Source organism: Pecten maximus, chromosome 7, assembly GCF_902652985.1.
Source record: "Pecten maximus chromosome 7, xPecMax1.1, whole genome shotgun sequence".
Classification (NCBI taxonomy): domain Eukaryota; kingdom Metazoa; phylum Mollusca; class Bivalvia; order Pectinida; family Pectinidae; genus Pecten; species Pecten maximus.
Window position 1 is genome coordinate 3,498,173 of NC_047021.1, and position 24,397 is coordinate 3,522,569.

General features: G+C 36.9%; 3 protein-coding genes and 1 non-coding gene across 4 annotated transcripts; 1 reads left to right on the forward strand and 3 right to left on the reverse strand.

Moving 5' to 3' along the window:
* Positions 1 to 848: 848 nt before the first annotated feature.
* On the reverse strand, positions 849 to 13,688 carry LOC117331354 (ER membrane protein complex subunit 3-like). The gene is made up of 7 exons (XM_033890039.1): positions 13,507 to 13,688; positions 8,149 to 8,206; positions 7,851 to 7,944; positions 4,674 to 4,778; positions 4,134 to 4,215; positions 3,209 to 3,288; positions 849 to 2,654 (listed from the first exon to the last, which is right to left on the reverse strand). The coding sequence occupies exons 1-7, from the start codon at positions 13,653 to 13,655 to the stop codon at positions 2,452 to 2,454; spliced, it is 771 nt and encodes a 256-aa protein (XP_033745930.1). The 5' UTR covers positions 13,656 to 13,688; the 3' UTR covers positions 849 to 2,451.
* Positions 13,689 to 13,832: 144 nt separating this feature from the next.
* Positions 13,833 to 17,988, forward strand: LOC117331356 (protein UXT homolog). Its single transcript, XM_033890043.1, has 5 exons — positions 13,833 to 13,948; positions 15,767 to 15,848; positions 16,044 to 16,117; positions 16,835 to 17,006; positions 17,520 to 17,988. The coding sequence occupies exons 1-5, from the start codon at positions 13,875 to 13,877 to the stop codon at positions 17,583 to 17,585; spliced, it is 468 nt and encodes a 155-aa protein (XP_033745934.1). The 5' UTR covers positions 13,833 to 13,874; the 3' UTR covers positions 17,586 to 17,988.
* On the reverse strand, positions 14,783 to 14,854 carry Trnas-aga. The gene has a single exon. It is a non-coding gene; the product is annotated as a tRNA-Ser (tRNA).
* Positions 17,989 to 18,258: 270 nt separating the features above from the next.
* LOC117331357 (protein FAM185A-like) lies at positions 18,259 to 22,717 on the reverse strand. The gene is made up of 7 exons (XM_033890044.1): positions 22,140 to 22,717; positions 21,667 to 21,767; positions 21,303 to 21,395; positions 20,081 to 20,261; positions 19,809 to 19,904; positions 19,362 to 19,496; positions 18,259 to 18,536 (listed from the first exon to the last, which is right to left on the reverse strand). The coding sequence occupies exons 1-7, from the start codon at positions 22,612 to 22,614 to the stop codon at positions 18,424 to 18,426; spliced, it is 1,194 nt and encodes a 397-aa protein (XP_033745935.1). The 5' UTR covers positions 22,615 to 22,717; the 3' UTR covers positions 18,259 to 18,423.
* Between the last annotated feature and the right edge of the window lie 1,680 nt (positions 22,718 to 24,397).

Sequence of the window (24,397 nt, forward strand, 5' to 3'; positions counted from 1 at the left end):
TTCAATCTTAAAAACCAATTAAAGAACAATGAAATTTGTTGATCTGTAAGAAAAGTAAAACATGATAAGTTTATTTACAGAATATATTTATTTAACCAAATATTTTCTGTTAACCTAAACAATGTGTTTACTATTACTTAGCTTAATTATTGCACAGAACCCGTTTACATTTCTACACTCTTTATTCAAATACTTTTCAAAATCACAACTCACTTTCCTTAAATCCTGATATGACTTGTAAGAACTAAAGACTATGAGGAATCAATATCCTTACAATGTAACTAGTACTTGAAGAAATAATGCAAAATAAGGAAATGGAAGTGATAAGGTCTCTTCAGCAACATGTATAATTGTCAATGGTACAGGTACATCCACCTATTGTTTATTTGGTATCCCATATCATGGATGAGAGGACATAACAAGAGGTTGTTTGAAAGAGAAAGACATCTGTAGAACCATGTAAAAGTCTTCCAGAAGAATATGTTACTAACCTTGTAATTTTTAAACTTGAATTAAATGTATATCTTAAATTTTCTATCACAATAGATATACATGTACACTGAAGTCTTTAAACTTTCGAGACTGAACAAGATTTATTTTTTATTTGGCATATCTTGCCAAGGAACATGCTGATTAAATTCATAGAGCAAAGACTTAAGATATCTGAGGAAGTGACACCACCAGGACTTCCTTGTTGCAGTAAGTAGCTGTGCACAAGTTGAACAGCGAAAACAACATCCCCAATAATGGCTCAAAGCCAATAGCCAGCAAACCATGTAACAAACCAACGCTTTACAAAAAAAAATTAAACAATGATGGAACTGAGACATTGACTGACAGAAATGATGTAACTTCTGATTTTTATTAACACAAGTCGATGATGATCTCAAGGTCAAAGACTGACAATGATCTCAAGGTCAAAGACAACACTGATTAAATATGTATATAATGTAGATATGGAGAAGTTCCTGCTTTGGACATATGACCACATGGTTACAAGTTTTACATTTAACTAGTACTTATTTTAGTTACAAAGTTACAAAGTTGTTCATAGATGGAACAAGAAACCATAGGACTAAATTAAGGTCATGATCACTAGGTCTAAAATCAAAATAAAAAACACATTTTGCAACTGTTGGTCAAGGTCACAGATGTCAAAATCGGTCATTATTAACGTATAGATGTTTTATTACCTGTTGGTACTAAATAGAGCAACTCATTATTTAATTATCATGTTTAGTATTGAGCTTAGTCGGCCATCAAAGGTCATGTCGGCATCATAGACTTAATCAACATCAAAGTACCTTGTAAGGGAGGGCAACGAGAACAGAAGATCGCAGGATCCATCTGGATAAGTAGGGAAGGTGAATTGAAGAACAAGAGTGGGAGGCACGTATACCAGTGCAGTCATCTTTTTGACCCCAATTTAACATGGATCTTTTAACATGGTCTTATAATAGACTAAAAGATGTAACCTCAGACTGCCTGCAGTATTAGAGCTATTTGGATGAAAATGCATCTTGACAATTTGACAGATGACTATGTTTTTCATCTCATCGCCAAATACATAAAATTGTAGTGAACTATCATATCATTTTTACTCTCTGACAAAAGTTAACTGTTTTCACTGTTTTTGAACATGTCTGTGTTAAAGATAAACATCCTTTTAAATAGAGCTTCATCAATTACAAGATGTCATTTTACTTGATAAGTTGATATACAAGTTTAAATATATTATGACTTGAGAATACTCAATTGTTCACTCACAAAATTCTCCAACACATGTAGGTCAACTGTGTATTTGAACACGTCTCTGCTAAAGCATAAGGTCTACTAAAATTCTGACTAATGTGATTTTTCCTACCTTAAGCATTACAGATATATATAGAACTTTCACAAAACGACATTCAATACAAATTTTGAAATTTAAATGCAATGATAAAATAAAAAAAATACTCATTAAATGCAATATAGCATTGACCTGACAAACAAAAAACTTCAATCTTCACAGGCATATTTTTAATTTGAGCGTTATGTAAACCCACAATATTAGGTATACAAGATCCCACATTCCATACTGCTTTTATTTGTACATCCATTCATGTACCAGTACTTCGTAATGAAAAGATGGTTTGCTAAATTGAAAAAAGGATTGTCGAAATCCCGAATTGGAATGAAATTTAACCGATGTTTAAGTTAATATTTTACATAACTGTATTCATTCATGTTTTGTACACACAAGTACAAGTTTTAATATTATATAAATACATATGTCTGTATATCGAAGTACTTCCTGGGGTATGCATTCACTGGCAGAAATTCAAAACCCATTAACATCAACTGAACATGACCATACCAAAATCAAGCAATGTCAGGTCCAACCTGTGATCGGGAATAAATATAGATGAAGGATAATGAGGCTGAAGAGATACGACTGTAACTGTCCACTAGTTATGAGTATTTGTTTTTGATGTAAATGGTCTCTGGTTGTATGTGTCCATCAATGAGTTCCTCTTCTACCCCGTTCAAACACCAGTTGTGTGTGCTCACCTCCAGCGACTCCCACTCAGATTTAAAGGCCTTCATGGGGTCCTGGGGAGTCATCATCCCCGCCCCTGACATCTGTTCCTGCATTGCTTTTGTTTGGTCAGCAGCTGTGAAAACACAGTATCATCAATTAAAATGAAAACCAAATGCTTGAGACATGTTTCACCATTTATAAACATTCTAAAATAATGTTGATCAAGTTCAGTTGCTGTGGGATACAAAGCATTACATATTTCAGAAATTTTACTTTATTGTGCTAGAAAAGAGATTAGCATTTTCCAAAAAATCATTACAAAGACATTATTTCAGATAACTTTATCACTGAAGAAACCATGGTAACTGCAAAATTCAGATTTCAACTGCAAGGCATGATCCTGCATACATACAGGTACTCCAAGAGGAAAATTATATATTGGTGTCTTTGGTTGATGAATAAAAAATCTATATCACTCTACATTTCAAATTAGAGAGTACAGCTGTATGTATTTCTGTTAAACCATCTACCTGTCACTAATACCGAGAACAAACAGCTAACAACCAAAATCCCACTCACCATTATCCTGTCCTAGTAAGAGTGTACATACTTCACAGTATCAATCACTCACCATTATCCTGTCCTAGTATAAGAGTGTACATACTTCACAGATTCAATCCCACTTACCATTATCCTGTCCGAGTATAAGAGTGTACATACTTCGCAGACCAAATACATTCAGGAAATACCAAGATGCTGAACTAACCCTGTAAACAAAACAAATCACTTGTCAATGAATTACAGTACAGGTATTAAACTTTGGTAAAATATATCTCAATTATATCTCTATCAGTTTAGACACACTTTCAGAATGTATTAAGAAATTCAAGTGATCATTGCTATTTGGTTATATAGACAAAAGCATTGCTGGCAGTGCATAGTCCCTAACCTATATGTTAATTCCAATCCCAAAGTCCATATATGTATAACAGATATATGGACTGTAGGTAAGAAAAGTTTGTCACAGTTCCCTGTGCAGTGGGATGTAGCTATTATGGTATTATTATCATACTCGGACTTGACAATAAAAAAGAAAATCCATATTACAGAAATATCCCACGTTTGGTGACATGACGGACTACAATCAGACATGTGACCTAGTTTGGTGACATGACAGACTACAATCAGACATGTGACCTAGTTTCAATATACTACATTTATCACAGATTATGAGAAGGCTAAATGCGCTGGTATTTTGATACAATTTGTGTACACAACACATTACTTGAACAAATTTTGAACAAAGGGCTATAACTCTGTTCATATACTACAGCATGTGCCATAATTTCAGTTGTGCACTGGTGTGCCATCTCAAACAATGTGCTCTAGAAATACGACACACTATCAAACGAAAGGGCATAACTCTCCATACTGTGGGATAGGAGAGCCAATTTGGCATGTATAGCAAGTGCTTAGTAAGGGAGTGAAAATGTTTTATCTTCAGTAATATTACTGGTAGGAATTAAAGCCCCATATCAAGGATTACATGTTTGGAAATGAAAACTACATGTTCATTGACTGGTTCTTGTACTGTCTAAATGCTGACACTCACCACGAGGCATCCAATGACTGTAACTCTATTCCTCTTTGTAACATAGGTTTGAACCTTAGAGTCAGTGGAAATGGCACTTTAGCTGAAAATACAAAGAAGCTTTGTGTTGAACCTCCATCTGATTAAAAGTATTTCATACATGCCATTTGTTATTCACATGAATCTACCAAATGTATAAGAAATGTTCTTGGACTTCACTATGAGATGAGTATTTCCAGTACAAGTATATCTATTACGTAATCATATTACTCAAACAAAATGAAGACACAAGTTACTGAGTACATACTACGATGTAGCTACCTACTGATAGAATGTACAGCATTTTATTGTTAGTCTCAGCAGAATGACGGTTGGACACTACAAAGAACAGTTTTGCACAAGAATCTTTTTTTCTGATAAAAATACAGACGCTTTTGAGAACTTTAAGCAATAATCAGTTGACTTTGTTATAGGGCGGTGAGGTTGATAACTACACATTTATATACATATAATCTGTGCACGTATTACCATAAGAAGCTTTTCCTACATTATTTTACGTACTTGTTAAAAAGCCAGAGAATGCCCAGTTGATCCATCCTCCAATGACAATCATAGGTAATACATTGGTAACATTACCCTTCAACATGTCTGTCATCATGTTTGGATCTGTAACAGAATCATTTAAACTTTTGATTGATATCAATGGACCAAAGGTGATGAGATACATCAGGTTGTGACATTGTTCATTGGGTTCAACAATTTAGAAAACTCTGATTATAACCAGCTACAAGTACCAGTTTTGTATGACAATGGTCAGAGCTTAGCTGTAACAATTAAAAGTCTTTGAAGAATGCAAAAAAAAAAAAAAAGAATTAATATTTCAATGAACTAATGCGAAAGTTAAAAAAAATTCAACCAGAACAATCACACTTCAGATATGATCATTGAATCATAATGAGTAACATCAATAATAATACAATTTATATATCATAAGAAAGAAGTGTTCTGATGTATATATATGTGATATATATCACATTAATTACTTGGATATTGTCTAGTGTTCAATTATAATTTATATCTAATAGGAAAGGCAACCGATTTCCGATGATCGTTTGAGATGTCAACATCGATGATTGTTTTCAAAACTGGAAGTGCAAGTTCTACTTTCATTTTCACTAATTTAAACAAGAGATCCCAGAGGGATCTTGGCGCCCACCATTGAATGATCTTCATAGGTTCCATGTCAGATTGATCTTTTCTCTACTTTTCCCTTCTTCTAAGTCTTACTAATTTGTGTAAATTCAGAAACAGCCCTCTATAGCTAGTACTTTTCAAACAAGGGGAAGCTATATATAAAATTTAAGATTTAGCGATAATGGCTGTCTGTCGACCATGTTGTTTTTGGATTGGTCCCAATATGCAAAACTAGGCACTGAGGGGAACCTACATATGAAATTTGAGAAAGATCCCTTGAGTGCTTTCTGAGAAATAGCGATAACAAACTTCAATTGTCAAAATCCAAGATGGCTGCCTGTCGGCCATGTTGTTTTCTGATTAGTTTCAAAATGCAATATACATAACTAGGCACCAAGGGGAACCTACATATGAAATTTGAGAAAGATCCCTTCAGTACTTTCTGAGAAATAGCGATAACAAACTTCAATTGTCAATATCCAAGATGGCTACCTGTCAGCCATGTTGTTTTCTGATTGGTCTCAAAATGCAATATGCATAACAAGGCACTGAGGGGAACGTATGTATGAAATTTGAGAAAGATCCCTTCATTACTTTCTGAGAAATAGCGATAACAAACTTCAATTGTCAAAATCCAAGATGGCTGCCTGTCAGCCAGGTTGTTTTCCGATTGGTCTCAAAATGCAATATGCATAACTAGGCAACAAGAGGAACCTATGTATGAAATTTGAGAAAGATCCCTTCAGTACTTTCTGAGAAATAGCGATAACAAACTTCAATTGTCAAAATCCAAGATGGCTGCCTGTCGGCCAGGTTGTTTTCCGATTGGTCTCAACATGCAATATGCATAACTAGGCAACAAGAGGAACCTACGTATGAAATTTGAGAAAGATCCCTTCAGTACTTTCTGAGAAATAGCGATAACAAACTTCAATTGTCAAAATCCAAGATGGCTGCCTGTCGGCCATGTTGTTTTTCGATTGGTCTCAAAATGCAATATGCATAACTAGGCACCAAGGGGAACCTACATATGAAATTTGAGAAAGATCCCTTCAGTGCTTTCTGAGAAATAGCAGTGCTTTCTGAGAAATAGCGATAACAAACTTCAATTGTCAAAATCCAAGATGGCTGTCTGTCGGCCATGTTGTTTTCCGATTTGTCTCAAAATGCAATATACATAACTAGGCACCAAGTGGAACCTAAATATGAAATTTGAGAGAGATCCCTTCAGTACTTTCTGAGAAATAGCGATAACAAACTTCAATTGTCAAAGTCCAAGATGGCTGCCTGTCGGCCATGTTGTTTTCTGATTGGTCTCAAAATGCAATATGCATAACAAGGCACCAAGAGGAACCTACATATGAAATTTGAGAAAGATCCCTTCAGTACTTTCTGAGGATTCGCGATAACAAACTTCAATTGTCAAAATCCAAGATGGCTGCCTGTCGGCCATGTTGTTTTCCGATTTGTCTCAAAATTTCAATATGCATAACTAGGCACCAAGGGGAACCTACATATGAAATTTGAGAAAGATCCCTTCAGTACATTCTGAGGATTCGCGATAACAAACTCAATTGTCAAAATCCAAGATGGCTGCCTGTCGGCCATGTTGTTTTCCGATTTGTCTCAAAATGCAATATGCATAACTAGGCACCAAGGGGAACCTACATATGAAATTTGAGAAAGATCCCTTCAGTACTTTCTGAGGATTCGCGATAACAAGAATTGTTTACGGACGGACGGACGGACGACGGACCACGGACGCAGGGCGATTTGAATAGCCCACCATCTGATGATGGTGGGCTAAAAAGAGAGAACGGAAGTTCTATGTCATTTTATTCTTAACTACAACTTATTAATCATGCTATTTAACTATAATAATAATTTGCAGAAATATATAAATATGATAACTGTTTATCAATAAAGATTATTATGTTGAACTGGTATGATAGAAAATAAACTATATAAAGATCTTTTAAACAAAACTACTCGGAATAAAGCTAGTGTAAAATAAAAATGGCTGTAAAGTCTGCTTTGGAGAAAATATACCTATTCAATCCCGGAGTAAAGAAAAAAATTGATATTTTTTATGCAATGGTAGGCTGACCAATTCCTATCACTCATTTTGCCTATAGTGATGAGAATCAGCGGAGATTTCAACATCGATGATTGGATAAAATTGGTTAAGTGTCAACTTATCAATTTTCCATTATAAAATGGGTCAGCCTACTCCTACATAATCGTTGAAAAATATTACTTTTTCTTTTCTGCTGAATTGAATAGGTCTATTTTCTACAAAGCAATGTTTGCAGCCATTTTGATTTTATACTAGTGTTCCTCCGAGTAATCACGTATCTCTATTTTCTATTACACTATTCTCTCTTTAGTGAAAAATGAAAGTAGAACATTTGAAAACAATCATCGATGTTGACATCTCATCATCATTAATATAATCGATTATCAATGTAAAAATGTATTAACTATAGCATACCAGCTGTGTGTTTTAATAAAGCATTCATGAGAAATCAAAAATGTAAAACCAACCTGTCATTGGATTCTTGGCAACACCTTCACGTTTCTCCTTTTTGAAAAATCCATCATTTTCATGGTTGAAAAAATGTTTGCGCATCAGAAAACTCTGCAATATGTTAAAGATGACAAATATGTATACAAATGATTTATCTCTGTAACAAGAGAGGAAAACATACAGGCCAGACTGGGACTTGAACCTGGGTCCTCTGAATTAAATACCGGTAAATAAAAATATTCATTTAGTTATCATGAATCATTCACAGAATATGCATTTGGTGTATGATGTATACTAGTAACATATTACAAATACCTGTTTTGGAATGTACTTCCCATTTTCTCTCAACATCCTGCTGCGAATAAGCGCATGACTGCAAATAAAAAAAAAAAAAAAAAAATAAGTTTAATCAGCCTGCAAAAGCAATTGTGTCTATCACTAATTAGATAGAGCAATGCTACTCTGAAAGAAAAATACAACTACTAAACCTATTTCACCAGCCATGGAAAACCTTCCAAATTAGCAGGCGGCAGCCTCTTTTAGAGTAATCATTAGTATGGAGATTCTGATGAGAGTTTCAACGAGTATTGTGGAATAAATTGTAAGCATCCATGTGCTTCCATTCTACTGAAACTTATTTCAAAATTTCTTCTCAGTATGCCTAATTAGGTCTTCTGTGCTTTAACAGTAATGTTAATGATGTCTGACTTCCATTTGAGATCTAAGTGCATGGTGACTCCCAAGTAAGTCGCTTTTATAATGTACATTACATTTATCTGGGTAACAGATCATTTTTCCCCCTTTATCCTCTCTAGCTACAAATTTACAACAACGGCAAATTCTAGGGCAGACCCACCATTAATACAAAACTGTATCTTCTTCACCTAAGGATGTTCTACAACAAATCTGGTTGAAATTTGCTCAGTGGTTCATGACTAGTACTTTGAAGTTGACAGACAACAGGCGCTGTGGCATAAGCTAATCAGCCTGTGGTAAAATTAGGCAGCGTTAGGCTCTCGACTTTTGGCTCAATGGTTAGAACGCTCTCCTACCAAGCGAGAGGTCTCTGGTTCAATTTCCTGGTCCGGTCAAAACAGGATCTTTGTCACCCAGTACATGCATGTAAACTGTACTATCTATGGGCCGAAATGTCCAGCCCGGAGCTGTATATGCAACAAAATGTCGCAGAAACATTACATTGGTACCTCGCACCTTGGAATGCGGTAGAAAAGTCAAGTCACATGGGCATGTCTAGTCTTATGTAACAGAGCGCATGATTGATTAAATTCAAATCACTGCCTCCGCTAGGGATCGAACCCTGGGCCTCTGGCTTAATAGTCTTACGCTCAACAGATCGAGCTAAAGAGAAGATCACCCTAGCCGAGCGGTGTATATTGTGGCTGGTATTTACCAGGGTTACATACTCCCCCTCCAGGAAAGAACTCATCCTCGAGTTTGCTTTCGCAAGCAGTGATGAGTATCATTCCTGAGTCCCTACATGGGCGCCAATGTAACAGAAAGCATGATTTTTCAAATTCAAATCACTGCCTCCGCTAGGGATCGAACCCAGGACCTCTTACTTACTAGACTTACGCTCAACCGATTGAGCTAAAGAGAAGATCTCCCTAGCCGACTCGGCGAGCGGTTATATTGCAGCTAGTATTTACCAGGGTTACACTTATATTAAACAAGAGATCCCAGAGGGATCTTGGCGCCCACCATTGAATGATCTTTATAGGTTCCATGTCAGATTGATCTTTTCTCTACTTTTCCCTTCTTCTAAGTCTTACTAATCTGTGTAAATTCAGAAACAGCCCTCTAGATCTAGTACTTTTCAAACAAGGGGAACCTATATATAAAATTTAAGATTTAGCGATAATGGCTGTCTGTCGGCCATGTTGTTTTCCGATTGGTCCCAAAATGCAATACCAGGGACCAAGGGGAACCTACATATGAAATTTGAGAAAGATCCCTTCAGTACCTTCTGTACAATAGCGATAACAAACTTCAATTTTCAAAATACAAGATGGCTGCCTGTCAGCCAGGTTGTTTTCTGACTGGTCTCAAAATCCAATATGTATAACTAGACACAGAGGGCAACCTACAAATGAAATTCAGAAAGATCCTTTCAGCAATTTCTGATAAATAGCGATAACAATCTTCAATTGTCAAAATCCAAGATGGCTGCCTGTCGGCCATGTTGTTTTTCTATTAATCTCAAAATGCAATATGCATAACTAGGCACCAAGAGGAACCTACATATGAAATTTGAGAAAGATCCCTTCAGTACTTTCTGAGAAATAGCGATAACAAACTTCAATTGTCAAAATACAAGATGGCTGCCTGTCAGCCAGGTTGTTTTCTGACTGGTCTCAAAATCCAATATGTATAACTAGACACAGAGGGCAACCTACAAATGAAATTCAGAAAGATCCTTTCAGCAATTTCTGATAAATAGCGATAACAATCTTCAATTGTCAAAATCCAAGATGGCTGCCTGTCGGCCATGTTGTTTTTCTATTAATCTCAAAATGCAATATGCATAACTAGGCACCAAGAGGAACCTACATATGAAATTTGAGAAAGATCCCTTCAGTACTTTCTGAGAAATAGCGATAACAAACTTCAATTGTCAAAATCCAAGATGACTGCCTGTCGGCCATGTTGTTTTCCGAATAGTCTCAAAATGCAATATGCATAACTAGGCACAGAGGGGAACCTACATATGAAATTTCAGAAAGATCCCTTCAGTACTTTCTGAGAAATAGCGATAACAAACTTCAATTGTCAAAATCCAAGATGGCTGCCTGTCGGCCATGTTGTTTTCAGATTAGTCTCAAAATGCAATATGCATAACTAGGCACCGAGGGAAACCTACATATGAAATTTCAGAAAGATCCCTTCATAAGTATCTGAGAAATAGCGATAACAAACTTCAATTGTCAAAATCCAAGATGGCTGCCTGTCGGCCATGTTGTTTTCCAATTGGTCTCAAAACGCAATATGCATAACTAGGCACCAAGAGGAACCTATATATGAAATTTCAGAAAGATCCCTTCATAAGTTTCTGAGAAATAGCGATAACAAACTTCAATTGTCAAAATCCAAGATGGCTGCCTATCGGCCATGTTGTTTTCCGATTGGTCTCAAAATGCAATATGCATAACTAGGCACCAAGGGGAATCTACATATGAAATTTGAGAAAGATCCCTTCAGTACTTTCTCAGAAATAGCGATAACAAACTTCAATTGTCAAAATCCAAGATGGCTGCCTGTCGGCCATGTTGTTTTTCGATTGGTCTCAAAATGCAATACGCATGTGGGTTAATGTTGCGTCCCGTTTTGTTGCTCATTAGTGTATTCATGTAAAAATACATTGTTGTACATTGTTGCAACTTGTACATTCCAGTGACGTCACATTGTTTACAGATCCCGCGTTGTGTCTGCACTGCCTGACACGAAGGCTTCATTCTGTGTTTTTTAGTGTTTTTGTTAGTTTTCTTACAATTCAATTGATCAGGTATGATTAAACAACCCCAATCAATATGAGGTGTGAATGTAATTTTAAGTTTAAACGGCATGTTGCGAAAAATACTTCAACTTTCACTTTGACAGTGCATTCGTGATCGGAGCTTCGATCGGCTGTCATGGCAACGACGAGGACGGTGGTTTTATCACAGTGTCGAATTTACAAACTTGCATGTACAGCCGAAAACGTCTAACTGTACCTTATGGCTTTGGAAATCATCTGTAAATAATTATTTGAATTAATTACGATCCATTGCATTCGTTTATTAACGTTTGTTCTTTTCTATACGCCGATTTCGATACTTAAAACACTGAAGAGTTCCAATATTGGAGAATGAACATTAACACTTGCTCTATAAATCGTCCTAGAGCACCCGACTACCCTAAATCAATACTTATGAAACAGGTAAGAGCGTGAAGGTAATTGTATGAGAACAACGAAAAGTGCTGTACATTCTTACGAAAATGACAAACATCGTCAAAATTACTTAAAAAGTAGTCAATTAATCGGCACTTCTTCAATTAACACCAGTTTATAACGCCGTTATGTAACCATACTTGAATAAATAGAAGAATGTACAGCACTTTTTCTCGGTTTCTTAGCACGATGAATAAGTGCATCATATTTGTTTGTACGACAAAATACGTTGGTCGGGTGCTCTGGCCATATTTACCGACCAAGTGTTAATGTAGTCCTTCGTGCCGGTCACGTGACCACGCGAGAAGTGGAGGACCGACAAAAACATCCCGATAAAGACGTTGGACACCTAACATTAAAATCCGATCAAGAAAACAAACAGAACTTACCGGGAAATCATTAAATATTGAATTTATATAAAAACATGACGATTTTTGTTCTTTTTAATTATAAATGCAACATTAACCCACATGCGTATGCATAACTAGGCACCAAGGGGAATCTACATATGAAATTTGAGAAAGATCCCTTCAGTACTTTTTCAGAAATAGTGATAACAAACTTCAATTGTCAAAATCCAAGATGGCTGCCTGTCGGCCATGTTGTTTTCCGATTGGTCTCAAAATGCAATATGCATAACTAGGCACCAAGGGAAGCCTACATATGAAATTTGAGAAAGATCTCTTCAGTACTTTCTCAGAAATAGCGATAACAAACTTCAATTATCAAAATCCAAGATGGCTGCCTGTCGGCCATGTTGTTTTCCGATTGGTCTCAAAATGCAATATGCATAACTAGGCACCAAGGGAAGCCTACATATGAAATTTGAGAAAGATCCCTTCAGTACTTTCTCAGAAATAGCGATAACAAACTTCAATTGTCAAAATCCAAGATGGCTGCCTGTCGGCCATGTTGTTTTCCGATTGGTCTCAAAATGCTATATGCATAACTAGGCACCAAGGGGAACCCACATATGAAATTTGGGAAAGATCCCTTCAGTACTCTCTGAGGATTAGCGATAACAAAAATTGTTTACGGACGGACGGACGGAGGGACGGACGGACGGACCACGGACGCAGGGCGATTTGAATAGCCCACCATCTGATGATGGTGGGCTAAAAATCAAATAGCCAGAAATATCTTACTATATACATGTATCAGTATTTCTGGCTATTTTTTTAATATAGGGCTAGACATACTTTGCTTTAGGTCTAAATAATCCGAAGGGTTCTGATGTAATGAAATATCTCTTTTAAAGCTGCCTTGTGTCTGTGGCTGGTTTTTAATGCACATGATAAGGTCGCCTTCGATTTCTAGCTTTGCGGTTGGGGGGGATTTTCCTTTAGCTCAGTCGGTAGAATGGCGGACCAGTAAGTCGAGGATCGCTGGTTCGATCACAGGGACATGTCTAGTCTTATATTAAAAAATAGCCATAAATACCTATATATTGACAATATAGGTACTGTATTTTTGGCTATTTTTAATAAAAGACTAGACATGCCCCTGTGGTTCGATCCCCGGTGGAGGCACACTACTCTCTTTCCTGTTACATGTCTATATAATGTATCTTCATAGAAAAATCATCAGAAAATTCGGACTAAGGCGAAGCTACTCCAACTATGTTAGAGGATAACGCCGTGTCACTTGGCGTCAGAACCAAACAATTTCTGGCTAGCTGAAAGGTGCAACGTGATGTGGATGGTATCTAATTAGACCATTATACCAACCTATCTGATACTTGTTGTAGTTCTGTCTTTTTCTCCGATGATAAAAGTATTGTTACATAGTGCCGGATTATTCCAGTTAAGAAGGTGATCACTACAATGGGTAGGAAAACCCAAAATCTGATGTTGGAGTCGAGTAGCAGTTCTGCCATTGCTGCGGCTTTGCCGGAAAGTGGTGAACGGTTCGTAGCGACATTATATATTTTTTAATATTCGAATTTCGAATTCAAATTGAAGTCGTAACAAATATGAATAGAAAGAGATATTGTGATTAAATAATCATACATTTTTATAACAAAATCAGTACAAAGTTCAATGTCGTGAAAGTTTACCGGAACAAGTGCGCGTGTTCTAATAAACAAACGTGAAACATGAGCAGCACCATTCCGGAGAAAGTGCTAGCGTATGAAACCTTTCTGAATGAAACTCTTCGAGAAGATTTGAGGTAGAAAAATAATGCAGGACATTGAATTACTACCGTTAATCTATTTCATAGATTTTGTTTTTGAAAATAATTGCACATTCATTGCGCCAAAATGATTTAAATGCACCCGCGCAGACACAGGGGCTTGGCACGATATTATAAATGATAGTCCATATAAATATATGTATTATAGTGAGTATAATACATATGTATGGACTATCATTTATAAAATCGTGCCAAGCCCCTGTGCGCGCAGACACTGGGACCCGATCACCTGCGAGAATCTGACAGAGCAAACTGATGAACTGGTCAGTTCTCATCCAAGTCTTGTGTCCAGAGTGGAAACTTGTACTAGGCATGTCCAGATTATTGATTGCCTAACGACTGTGATCCCGAAGGTGGGGACACACTGATATATATGTATGACTAAATATTGTGTATGTTCTAGTCTCATAATATAAAAGATATATGTTGATTATTTCTGGCTAATTTTTATAACATGAGACTAGACTCTGATACTAACACCGGTAACATACTAGCCGCAATAATGCCAATACACCCCTAATCTTCAGCTGAATTGATTGAGGGTTTTTGGTTTGTTTGTTTTTGTTTAACGTCCTATTAACAGCCAGGGTCATTTAAGGACGTGCCAGGTTTTGGAGGTGGAGGAAAGCCAGAGTACCCGGAGAAAAACCACCGGCCTACGGTCAGTACCTGGCAACTGCCCCACGTAGGTTTCGAACTCGCAACCCAGAGGTGGAGGGCTAGTGTTAAAATGTCGGGACACCTTAACCACTCGGCCACCGCGGCCCCTGATTGAGGGTAAAACTGTAACAGGAAAAGGAGAAAATGTGGCAGCCAGACCGGGGTTTGAACCCGGGACCCTCCGAACTCTAGACGGACACTCTACCACTAAGCTACCTGGTCACCGATGATCGACCCAGTCCAGTTCCGCTACATTCCTCCCTCCTTTTTTTCAAGTCTTCACCCCCCAAGACCACAAGTTCGGATATCCCCTTGCTAAGCAAACTTCCAATGCTTTAAACAAGGATAGGCAAGCTCGCCAATTATGTAACAGGAGAAGGAGAAAATGTAGCAGCCAGACCCGGGTTCGAACCAGGGACCCTCCGAACTCTAGACGGACACTCTACCACTGAGCTATCTGTTCGCTGATGATAGACCCATTCCAGTTCTGCTACAATACTAGTAAGCCAGAGGTCAAGGAATCTATCCCTAACCCGAACTCTAGATGAGCAACCATATTAGCGTTCACTTGCAGCCCAGTCCAGTTCCGCAACATTCCTCCCTTATTCAATAAAGTCTTCCATCACCAAGACACATACAAGACCCTATACCACCTTCCGTCGGCATTCAGATGGGAGCCAAATGTAACAGGAGAGTGAAAATGTAACAACCTCAAAATCCAGAACTTTCATATATTGGATGGACATTCTAACCATCTGAGCTACCTGGCCATTACTCAGCCCTATCAACTTCTGCTACACGTCTTTCCATTCTGTTTTAGTGCTGTCTTATGAAGTTTGGTGAGATGTATATGTTTGATTCATAAATGATCCATTTATCAAGCAATGTATGGATGTCATTTATTCTGAATGTCTAATTGAACTTGCACCTACATTTGATGTACAGGGGCCTGAACTTTTTTTTTAGTTCTGCCAAGTCTGATTTGGCATGGAATTGTGGGGCCTATTTTTAGCTAGGAAATGTTCAATAATGACACCTTCATGGAAATCTTATCCTCACAAAAAAAAGGGTTAACACACTTTTGCCTTTTGTAAAAGACATTAACTTAAACATTTGTTAAATTGTTACCTTCAGGAAATTATTAGAAGAACAAGATAAACTCTATGGACAGATTGCAGAATATCTGCAGTTGAAGACAGTTATAGAAAGAATTCAGGTAAGATCTGATCATGATTGTCTTGGTGGTCAACTTAACATATACCTGTAGATTGTAACAACAGTGACATACAGAAATGACTTATTCAATAGTAATAATTATTAATGTAAATTACTGTTTTTTTTAATCTTTTGTTGGTTTATTCAATTATTGCAGCAGTACATATACTGATCTTATTTACCTGTTTATCTACAGGATACAGATTATACAAAAGATGAACTGAAGACAAAAGTTGATATTGGCTGTAACTTTTATGTACAAGCAAATGTGTAAGTATAACGTGTTTAAAAAGGTTTCATTTATTCTGTTAAATGTTACGGTCTTTTTTCCAAGAAATGTATGTTAGTATCCATAGTCATTGTTGACCTCCGTCATCTATCAAGCTTATCCCTGTACTGTAAATACAAATGTAGTGTGTACCAAAGGGAAATAACTCTGGTAGATTGTAGAGCAGAATGCCATACTGTGACTAGGCTGGCCACTAGACCCGAATTTTTTTGTTTAGAATTGCTTAGTTAAATTGATTACTAGATTATCTCCCCCTTGATTGAAATATAGAATCAAGAATCTACTTGTTCAGGACACATTCAATCACTAACTGATATGGGTCTAGAGGAACAACATCCAAATCAGTTAGTGCTAAGTTCTAGTTTAAATCTAGAATAAGACATATATCCTAGACACCAAAAAGCTCAAATTCATTATAATTTTAATATTCTAGACATACAGATAAGTAAGTATACTTTAAGAATTGAAATCATTTGCTTGCATGTTTGTTTATTAACTTTTGTACACGTGCAAATTTTGTTTTCAACTTTATAAATATGGACATGTCACATGTATTCCTGCGTGATACGTACATGATTATAAAGTTATTACTCTGCAGTAATTGATTGACAGAGTAAATCTCTAGAAATTGGAATTCTTACACTTTTGTCATCATGTGTGAACGCTCGTTAACTATGACACAGTTTTCTGAACTGCAGACCAGATGCTTCCAGAATATATGTCAGTGTCGGCTTTGGATTTTTTGTGGAGTTTAAAATGGATGAAGCTCTCAGATTCATTGGTAAAAAGACAGCCAGACTAAATGATCAAGTTGAAAAGACGAGCAAGGATGTTGCCAAAGTGAAAGCTCACATTAAACTTGTCCTGGAAGTAAGTTATCTATCCCACATTTAAGACACAAGGGTTCTGCTACAAATATACATTATCTTGAGCTGTGAATTAAAATAAAATGCTCATAGTAAGCTGCTTGGTTCAGGACACATTAAATCACCAACTTTTAGACAGGTATGTGTCTAGAGGGATAACATCTAAATCAGTTAGTTTTACTGCTCTACTGTTGCACAAATCCTTTTATCTGGTAAGGATCAGGATTTATAACTGTCATCTTATTATCCACAAGGTGGCATGTACGGGCCCTGGGATTTTATCACAAATTTGAAGTTGAAGAACCTAATTATCAAGATAGGAAATAGGGATAATCCTGCACCTTTTGCCTTAAGATAAGAAAAATATCTGAATTTCATTTATAAAATGTTTTAATGTAGTTATGATGATGTAATTCAAAAGAAGAATCTATAATAATCTTCAAAGTGAATTACAGTGTTTGAGTCTTCAAGCATGTTATGTACATTTTGAAACTAAATGAACATCACTGATTTTCAGGGACTCCGGGAAATGCAGGGAATCGGTTCAGAAACTCCAACGCCATTCAGGGATATCTTTAGTTGACCCAGGAAGTTACAGCTTCAATTGGATTTAATATTCCATCCATATTGGACAGAAACCTGTGTACAAAGTGTCTGTCTTTATCAAACTGGTCATGTATCACTATGGCTATAGTGCACATGAGAGGGGGTAATAATGGGCATAGATATATTCCTGTTTCATGGAAACTATCTTGAAAAATCCATGTTCATTCTATATGAAGAAAATTACCTGAAATGTATCATCATCACATTAAGATAGGATTTGATCAAAAGTGACAGTTGAGTTTCACAGAGAGATTTGAGCTCACAGGCATGTACCCTGTTGACCATGTGACACAACTCAATCAGCACAGAAGCTATCGTTGCATATTTCATCAGGATATGAGTTAATGCTTTGTTATACAATAAATGTGTTATTTTGTGAAGGCTCTCTCAGAAGTTTTATATATTGGGGGGGGGGGGGGGGGGGGGGGGGGGGTAGGGAGGCATTGGTTATGTTATAAAGAGCATTACAAATTTACAAATTGGCTTAGCTATGCATTGAAAACCTGTATTTATGTGAAATTTAGTTTTTATGTCAATCAAAAAAGTCATGGTGACCCTATTGAGAGTGTTACACATTGCCCGAAAATGATCATATCTATATGAGAGTGGACAGACAATGCTATTAAACTTTTTAAGTGGGAATATAAAACATCAGAACACCATATTTGAGGAACCAAACTTTTAAGATACACAAAATCACAAATGTCAGTACCAGTATAGAGATAGCATGAAATAGCACATTCTTAAATTTCAAACAAATAAGAAAAGTTTTATTCTAATTTAACATGATTTAATACTGTTAATTGTCCGATACATTATCCAGACTGGAACTTGAGATTAAGGGACTGGAACCAGTCCTGTTGTTTAACCTGTACACATCCTTCTGAGGTTTCCACAGATATCATAGCCTGGCTTCCATTCATACAACCTGCAAACAGACGGGACTCATATAAAAATTGTATGATAAGTTTGAAACTAGAACTGTCTGACTATAATACCCCTGCTACACAATCCACCCTAATTCCCAATCTATACCCTTAACACTTGTTGATTAAGACTTGAACTGTGACTAGCTAGGATGGCTGGACAACACTCCTATCCCTCAATCCACGCTGATTCCAATTGATTACACAAGACACTTACTGATACAAAGCAGTAAGCACTACTATGGAATTTTAGTGCAAGTGTACTGACTACATAAGTTCAGTTTGGATGAAAATGGTTGAAAGAGTAGACTGGACAAGCAAAAATACACAGATCAAAAGAAAGTATATCAGTGAAATTAGGAAATGTTTGGATAAAATCTATTGTAGAAGGAGTTGTCCGAACAAGTTTACTATCATTGTTAAAGAGGCAAACTGCAACAGAAATATGTGGATCTAAAAACAAAATGGACACAGAAGAACTTCTGGGTGTGATGACTATACACATCAGTGATATTTCACAAAATGTAAAAAAACTGAGTTGTCCAAACTACGATAATTACTGAATATGGCATAAATGCTATATCCAAAAATAACTTTAGTGTATATGATTACATCCACCATCAGATTTGAAAAGTTAACATGAAAATCCTGACAAACAACTCGATTCAACAGTCAGTATACCCCAAACTTCTTCGCGAGCAGGAAAATGACCCGCAATACATGTACATGCATGTATATTAATCCCGAGAAAAATTGTGATATTCAAAAGTTTTAGTAGTAATGTGATGTCAGTGACATGGAATGACCGACCTGAATTTCCCACTTACCTTTTACAAGTTTCTTTTGATTTCTTTCTGTTGTGCTCTCCTCTTTGAATTCCAGTGTGTCATCAACTTCTACTGTTTTACCTTGTAGCTCAAATTCAGAGTTTATGGTCTTGTCTACTCTTATACTTACATTACCTGAAACAAACATATTTTACTTTATTTTGCTGTGATGACTGAAATTGTCTGTGATGATGCAGATGATAACTGGTAAACATAAGCCTTTCTTATTGCAGTACATGGTAATGGAATCTTCACATCCATCATGTTTTAAGTTCATGAACTCCGACACAGCATGATTAATGTGATCATAATTTTTAGACAAATGTGAACATGGAATAGCAAGTTCTCTGTGTCACTTATTACCTGAATGGTTTGGGTTTTGTGCTTTCCCTACTTTAGCTAGATAGATAATAATTTCTTGACTTGCTTTTTGCTGGAATTATTTACCTGTTTCAGATTTCACCATAACTTTCTCTGGCCTCGTTATAAATATATCAGATGATCCTTTCTGAACATCAGCATTCAAATTCCCTTCTAATGAATCTGTAAAAGATGACAGCTAGAGTGCATGTACCACAAAATTTCCTCATAATCAATCATTTCAGGCAATTTAAAAAGATTATCATAGTTCTATGAATATGTTTTCCACACCTATAGATATAAAAACAAAAATATGATTTAAGTTACATATTGGGTTAATATCAAATCCCTATACAAACCTATTGTTAAGTTTCCCTCTGGAACTGTAACGTGTGTATCTGCGTGACAGTTAGTTAGTTTAATGTTTCCATGGTGACTGGTAAATTCTGCCCTACTACAGTACACAGATGAGCAGGTGATACTGCCTTTCTCTGTTAAACACATGATCTTGGTTCCCTGAAGTCTATCTGTTAATATGCTCTGAAAATAAAAAGTAAACACTGTTACAGCTCTGTAAACAAGAGGCCCAGATGACCTGCATAGCTCACCTGGATATTTCAGCAATGAACGTAACATTTTTCAAGTTACATTACAAAATGTACAACTATTTTTCGACCTTTTTTATGAATCTATCAACTATGGTTTAAACCAAATATGGACCAAATCTAGTCATTCATCAAGGAGATGGAATTTAGAGTTTTTTTTGTTTTTGTTTGCAACATTTCCCTTCTTACTCCCTCTCACTCCAGTCCCAAGGTACCCATATCATCCATTTATATAACATAAGATCTCCTTTGCCCATTAATGCTTCTGCCTAAATCTCTTCAAAATCCATTAAGTCATTCAGGACAAGTAGGTATTGAAAGGATTTACCTCTATTTACCCTATTGGGCCCCACTCATCTTGCCCCAGGGTGGTCAGTCACCATTTATGCAAGATCTGTTCCCCTTTCCCCAAGGAAGTTTCTGACCAAATTTGGTTCAAATCCATTCAGGACTTTGTGACAAGTAGTGATTTAAAGGATTTACCTCAATTTCCTCTTTTACGCCCCAACCCTCTGGCCCCAGTGGGTTCAGTGTCACCGTTTATGCAAAATCTGTTTCCTTTCCCCTCGGAATGTTTCTGACCAAATTTGGTTCAAATCCATTCAGTACTTTGTGATGAGTAGCAATTTAAAGATTTGTTCTATTTACCCTATTGGATCCGCCTCCTCTGGCCAAAGGGAGGTCAGTGTCACCATTAATGCAAAATCTCTTCCCCTTCTCCTAAAAATGTTTCTGGGCAAATTTGGTTCCAATCCATTTAGTACTTTGTGACAAGTAGCAATTTCAAGGATTTCCTTCTATTTCTCCTATTGGGCTCTGCCCCTCTAGCCCCAGGGGGGTCAAAGCCACCACTTATGCAAAATCTGTTCCCCTTCCACCATGGATGTTTCTGACCATATTTGGTTAAAATCTATTCAGTACTTTATGGACTCCATTATTGGTTTTTCTATGCAAATGCTATGATTTTTATACACACTGAATTGCCTTTAGCATTGAGGTTGATGTTTCCTTGGAGAAGATTCTGACAGACAAGGTCGCCATCATCACACTCAGCTGAAACAGAACCACTCTGAAACAGAAATCAAGAATGTTAATTAATATGACAGTTGTACAAAGGGCTTAATTGAAAACTTGATGAAAGTAGCATTGTTGTTTTCCATTGTGTACTTGTGCAATTATGTACATGTACAAGGCACCATTTCTAATGAAACTTAGAAAATATTTATTTCTTTTTCTGTCAAGGTAGGATTTCACTTTACTTACTCTATTTTTACAAGCACAGTATGTAGGGTCATATTGTCCCCTACCCACCACCCTCATGAACAGGAATTATATTATACCTTGGTACTAATAAAGGTACATGACCTAGCCTTCACATTGATACTGTCGCTCTCCATCCCCTGTATAACAGCTTTACCCGTGCTGCAGTTTACATCCAAATCTGAAACACAGAAGTCCATGTATTTTATAAATTATTATGTATATAGATTACGTAGTATAACAGTATGCTTATTCAAATTTTGTTAAAAACTTAAAGTGCAATTATATAAACATTTTTCTTGATGTCTTACATTTTCTTTGTAAAAACCGATAGGTTTTATAGTAAAAGGGGAGACAATTCAAATAAAAAAAACAAGCTCTCTTTATTATCTGAAAATGCTGGGTATAAACGAATGTGTATGTCAGGAGACAACTGTATATGATCCATTTGTGATTCATGGTTGTCTAATTACTAATTATTAATGATGTCCTTGTGATGCCACTATGAAAGAAGCATACAATAGGAAGAGGCGTACTTAAATGCATTTCTTACCAAATTTAACTGGTATATTACATTGACACAGAATTGGTAGTCTTGCTGCCTTGAATCGCCCGTCAACAGTGATTTCTTCTGGACACATACTGTGGTGGGTGTCAAATTTCAATTCGTACATCTTTGTTAAGCCCGATAAAAACTCATGTCGATCATCTTTCGATGGGATTTCTGCACCAGTATACACCATTTTTATAATAACTTTATTCATTTCAGGATACAGCTGGGGATCTAGACAGGACACGTGTGTATCAAACGGGATATTCAGTTTCAGTTTCCCAAAGTGTCCAACACCACAGCACCACTGTTCCAGTAATCTGTTCTCCAGATCAGCATCAGCATTGTCCCCGGTATGGACACTTTTGCTGAAAACGTATGACACATGCTTATTGCTTGTTTTCGATAATGCTACCGTTCTAGACAGTTTGACAAATGCACCAAGAAAATGCACAGTTTTTCTTATGCAGAGACTCATTGTGTCCGAGCACTAGGCCTATATGCACCTGAGGAGTCAATATTGTAACTCTTTTAACCTTGTAACCGGCTTCACGTTGGATAGACCGGAAGTTTACAATGAAAGGTTGACTACCGGTGTCGTGTCAGATTTGTGCATATCTTATAATGGACCGTGTCGTGGACCTTCTGAATATATGATATTATGCAGATTTTGATGGCCGACAGACAGATATCTGAGATTTTGAGAGCTGAAGTTTATACATACATCCAAAATACACTAAGAATACTGTACAGCGCTTCGAAAATGACATTAAAATATGAATTAAAGTAGATATATAGTCAAAGTTTGTATATAGGGTAAATTAATATTCATCTTCTAATTCATTATTTTAACAACAAAGTTCCATTTTTGATATGTTGTCCCGTACAAATTTACGTCCTTTATGCCATACCGTGGCGTCCGTCGTCCGTCCGTCCGTCAACAATTGACTTATTTGACTTCTTCTTCATAACCGCTGATCGGAATTTGAACACATTTGGTCAAAAGCATCCCTATGGGTAGGGACTCAAAATTGTACAAATTATGGGGCTGACCCCCTGGGGGCCTCTGGGGCGGGGCCAAAAGGGGTCAATTTGGTGCTATTGATATAAACGACTTCTTCTCTGAAACCAAGCAATGGTTTTCGCTCATATTTGCCTGGTAGCATCATTATGGGGTGGGGATTCAAAATTGTACAAATGATATGACTGACCCCCCCCCCCCCCCCCCCCCCCCCCCCAGGGGCCTGAGGGGCGGGGCCAAATGTGATCAATCCGGCTATATTGATACAAACGACTTCTTCTCTGAAACCAAGCAATGGTTTTCGCTCATATTTGCCTGGTAGCATCCCTATGGGGTGGGGATTAAAAATTGTACAAATGGTGGGACTGACCCCCCAGGGGCCTGAGGGGCGGGGCCAAAATTGGTCAATTTGTTTAAACAACTTCTTCTCTGAAACTAAGCAATGGGTATAACTTATATGGATTAATGCACTTTTTGGCATTTTTAGTATTAAAATAAAACCAATGTACATGTACCCATATAAAATGCTTATGATATATATTGACATAGCATCATTCTTGTTTCATATATCATGAAACCAGGTGAGCGATACAGGCCCTCTGGGCCTCTTGTTTATTCTTAAATTCGGATAATATGATTTATCCGTCGGAATAGTCTCCCTTTGCTCATGATAAAGAAAAGCTTCAAGATCTAGAGAAACAATAGAATATCGTGATCGAATCTGTAGCAACAATGACCCCGAAAAGTATCTATTGAGAGTTAAAGGGTAGTTAGATGCCATGTTTTTATTTGCAGAAGATTGGGTTTTGAGAGTTGAACATTTAATATATATGAACATTCCCCTTTTCAGTTTATTCTTACACACAGTAAAGTTAGAGATTTGGAGAAAAGGCCAACTTTCTGTACCCGGGATTTCTGCGGAAATGGAATAGTGTAGTTTGAAGCTAGATTCCACAGTGATGATAGCACAGTCTGTAAGATCGCCGGCCACGTAACCTCGAGGTGATATATCCTAATCGCTCTACACGTGCACGGTGGCATGCGGCGAGCCAACCGTATGCTGTTCGGTGAGGTAGTCACCAACTATTCAATATTAAATTAAATATGGAGGTGGTATTTAGATGGACGGCCGAGGTAGATATTAAATATGGAGGCGGTATTTGGATGGACGGACGGGGAAGATACTAAATATGGAGGTGGTATTTGGATGGACGGTCGAGGTAGATACTAAATATGGAGG

Excerpts from the sequence above, each read along its gene's own strand:
- LOC117331354 (XM_033890039.1), bottom strand. The coding sequence starts at position 13,655 with ATGGCAGAACTGCTACTCGACTCCAACATCAGATTTTGGGTTTTCCTA. Across the intron at positions 4,779-7,850 it reads TGCCAAGAATCCAATGACAG|ATCCAAACATGATGACAGAC; the intron begins GTTGGTTTTACA and ends ATTCTGTTACAG. Across the intron at positions 4,216-4,673 it reads ATTCTCTGGCTTTTTAACAA|CTAAAGTGCCATTTCCACTG; the intron begins GTACGTAAAATA and ends TTGTATTTTCAG.
- LOC117331356 (XM_033890043.1), top strand. The coding sequence starts at position 13,875 with ATGAGCAGCACCATTCCGGAGAAAGTGCTAGCGTATGAAACCTTTCTG. Across the intron at positions 13,949-15,766 it reads ACTCTTCGAGAAGATTTGAG|GAAATTATTAGAAGAACAAG; the intron begins GTAGAAAAATAA and ends TGTTACCTTCAG. Across the intron at positions 17,007-17,519 it reads ACATTAAACTTGTCCTGGAA|GGACTCCGGGAAATGCAGGG; the intron begins GTAAGTTATCTA and ends ACTGATTTTCAG.
- LOC117331357 (XM_033890044.1), bottom strand. The coding sequence starts at position 22,614 with ATGAGTCTCTGCATAAGAAAAACTGTGCATTTTCTTGGTGCATTTGTC. Across the intron at positions 20,262-21,302 it reads TCAATGCTAAAGGCAATTCA|AGCATATTAACAGATAGACT; the intron begins GTGTGTATAAAA and ends TTTTATTTTCAG. Across the intron at positions 18,537-19,361 it reads TCAAAAGAAACTTGTAAAAG|GTTGTATGAATGGAAGCCAG; the intron begins GTAAGTGGGAAA and ends GTCTGTTTGCAG.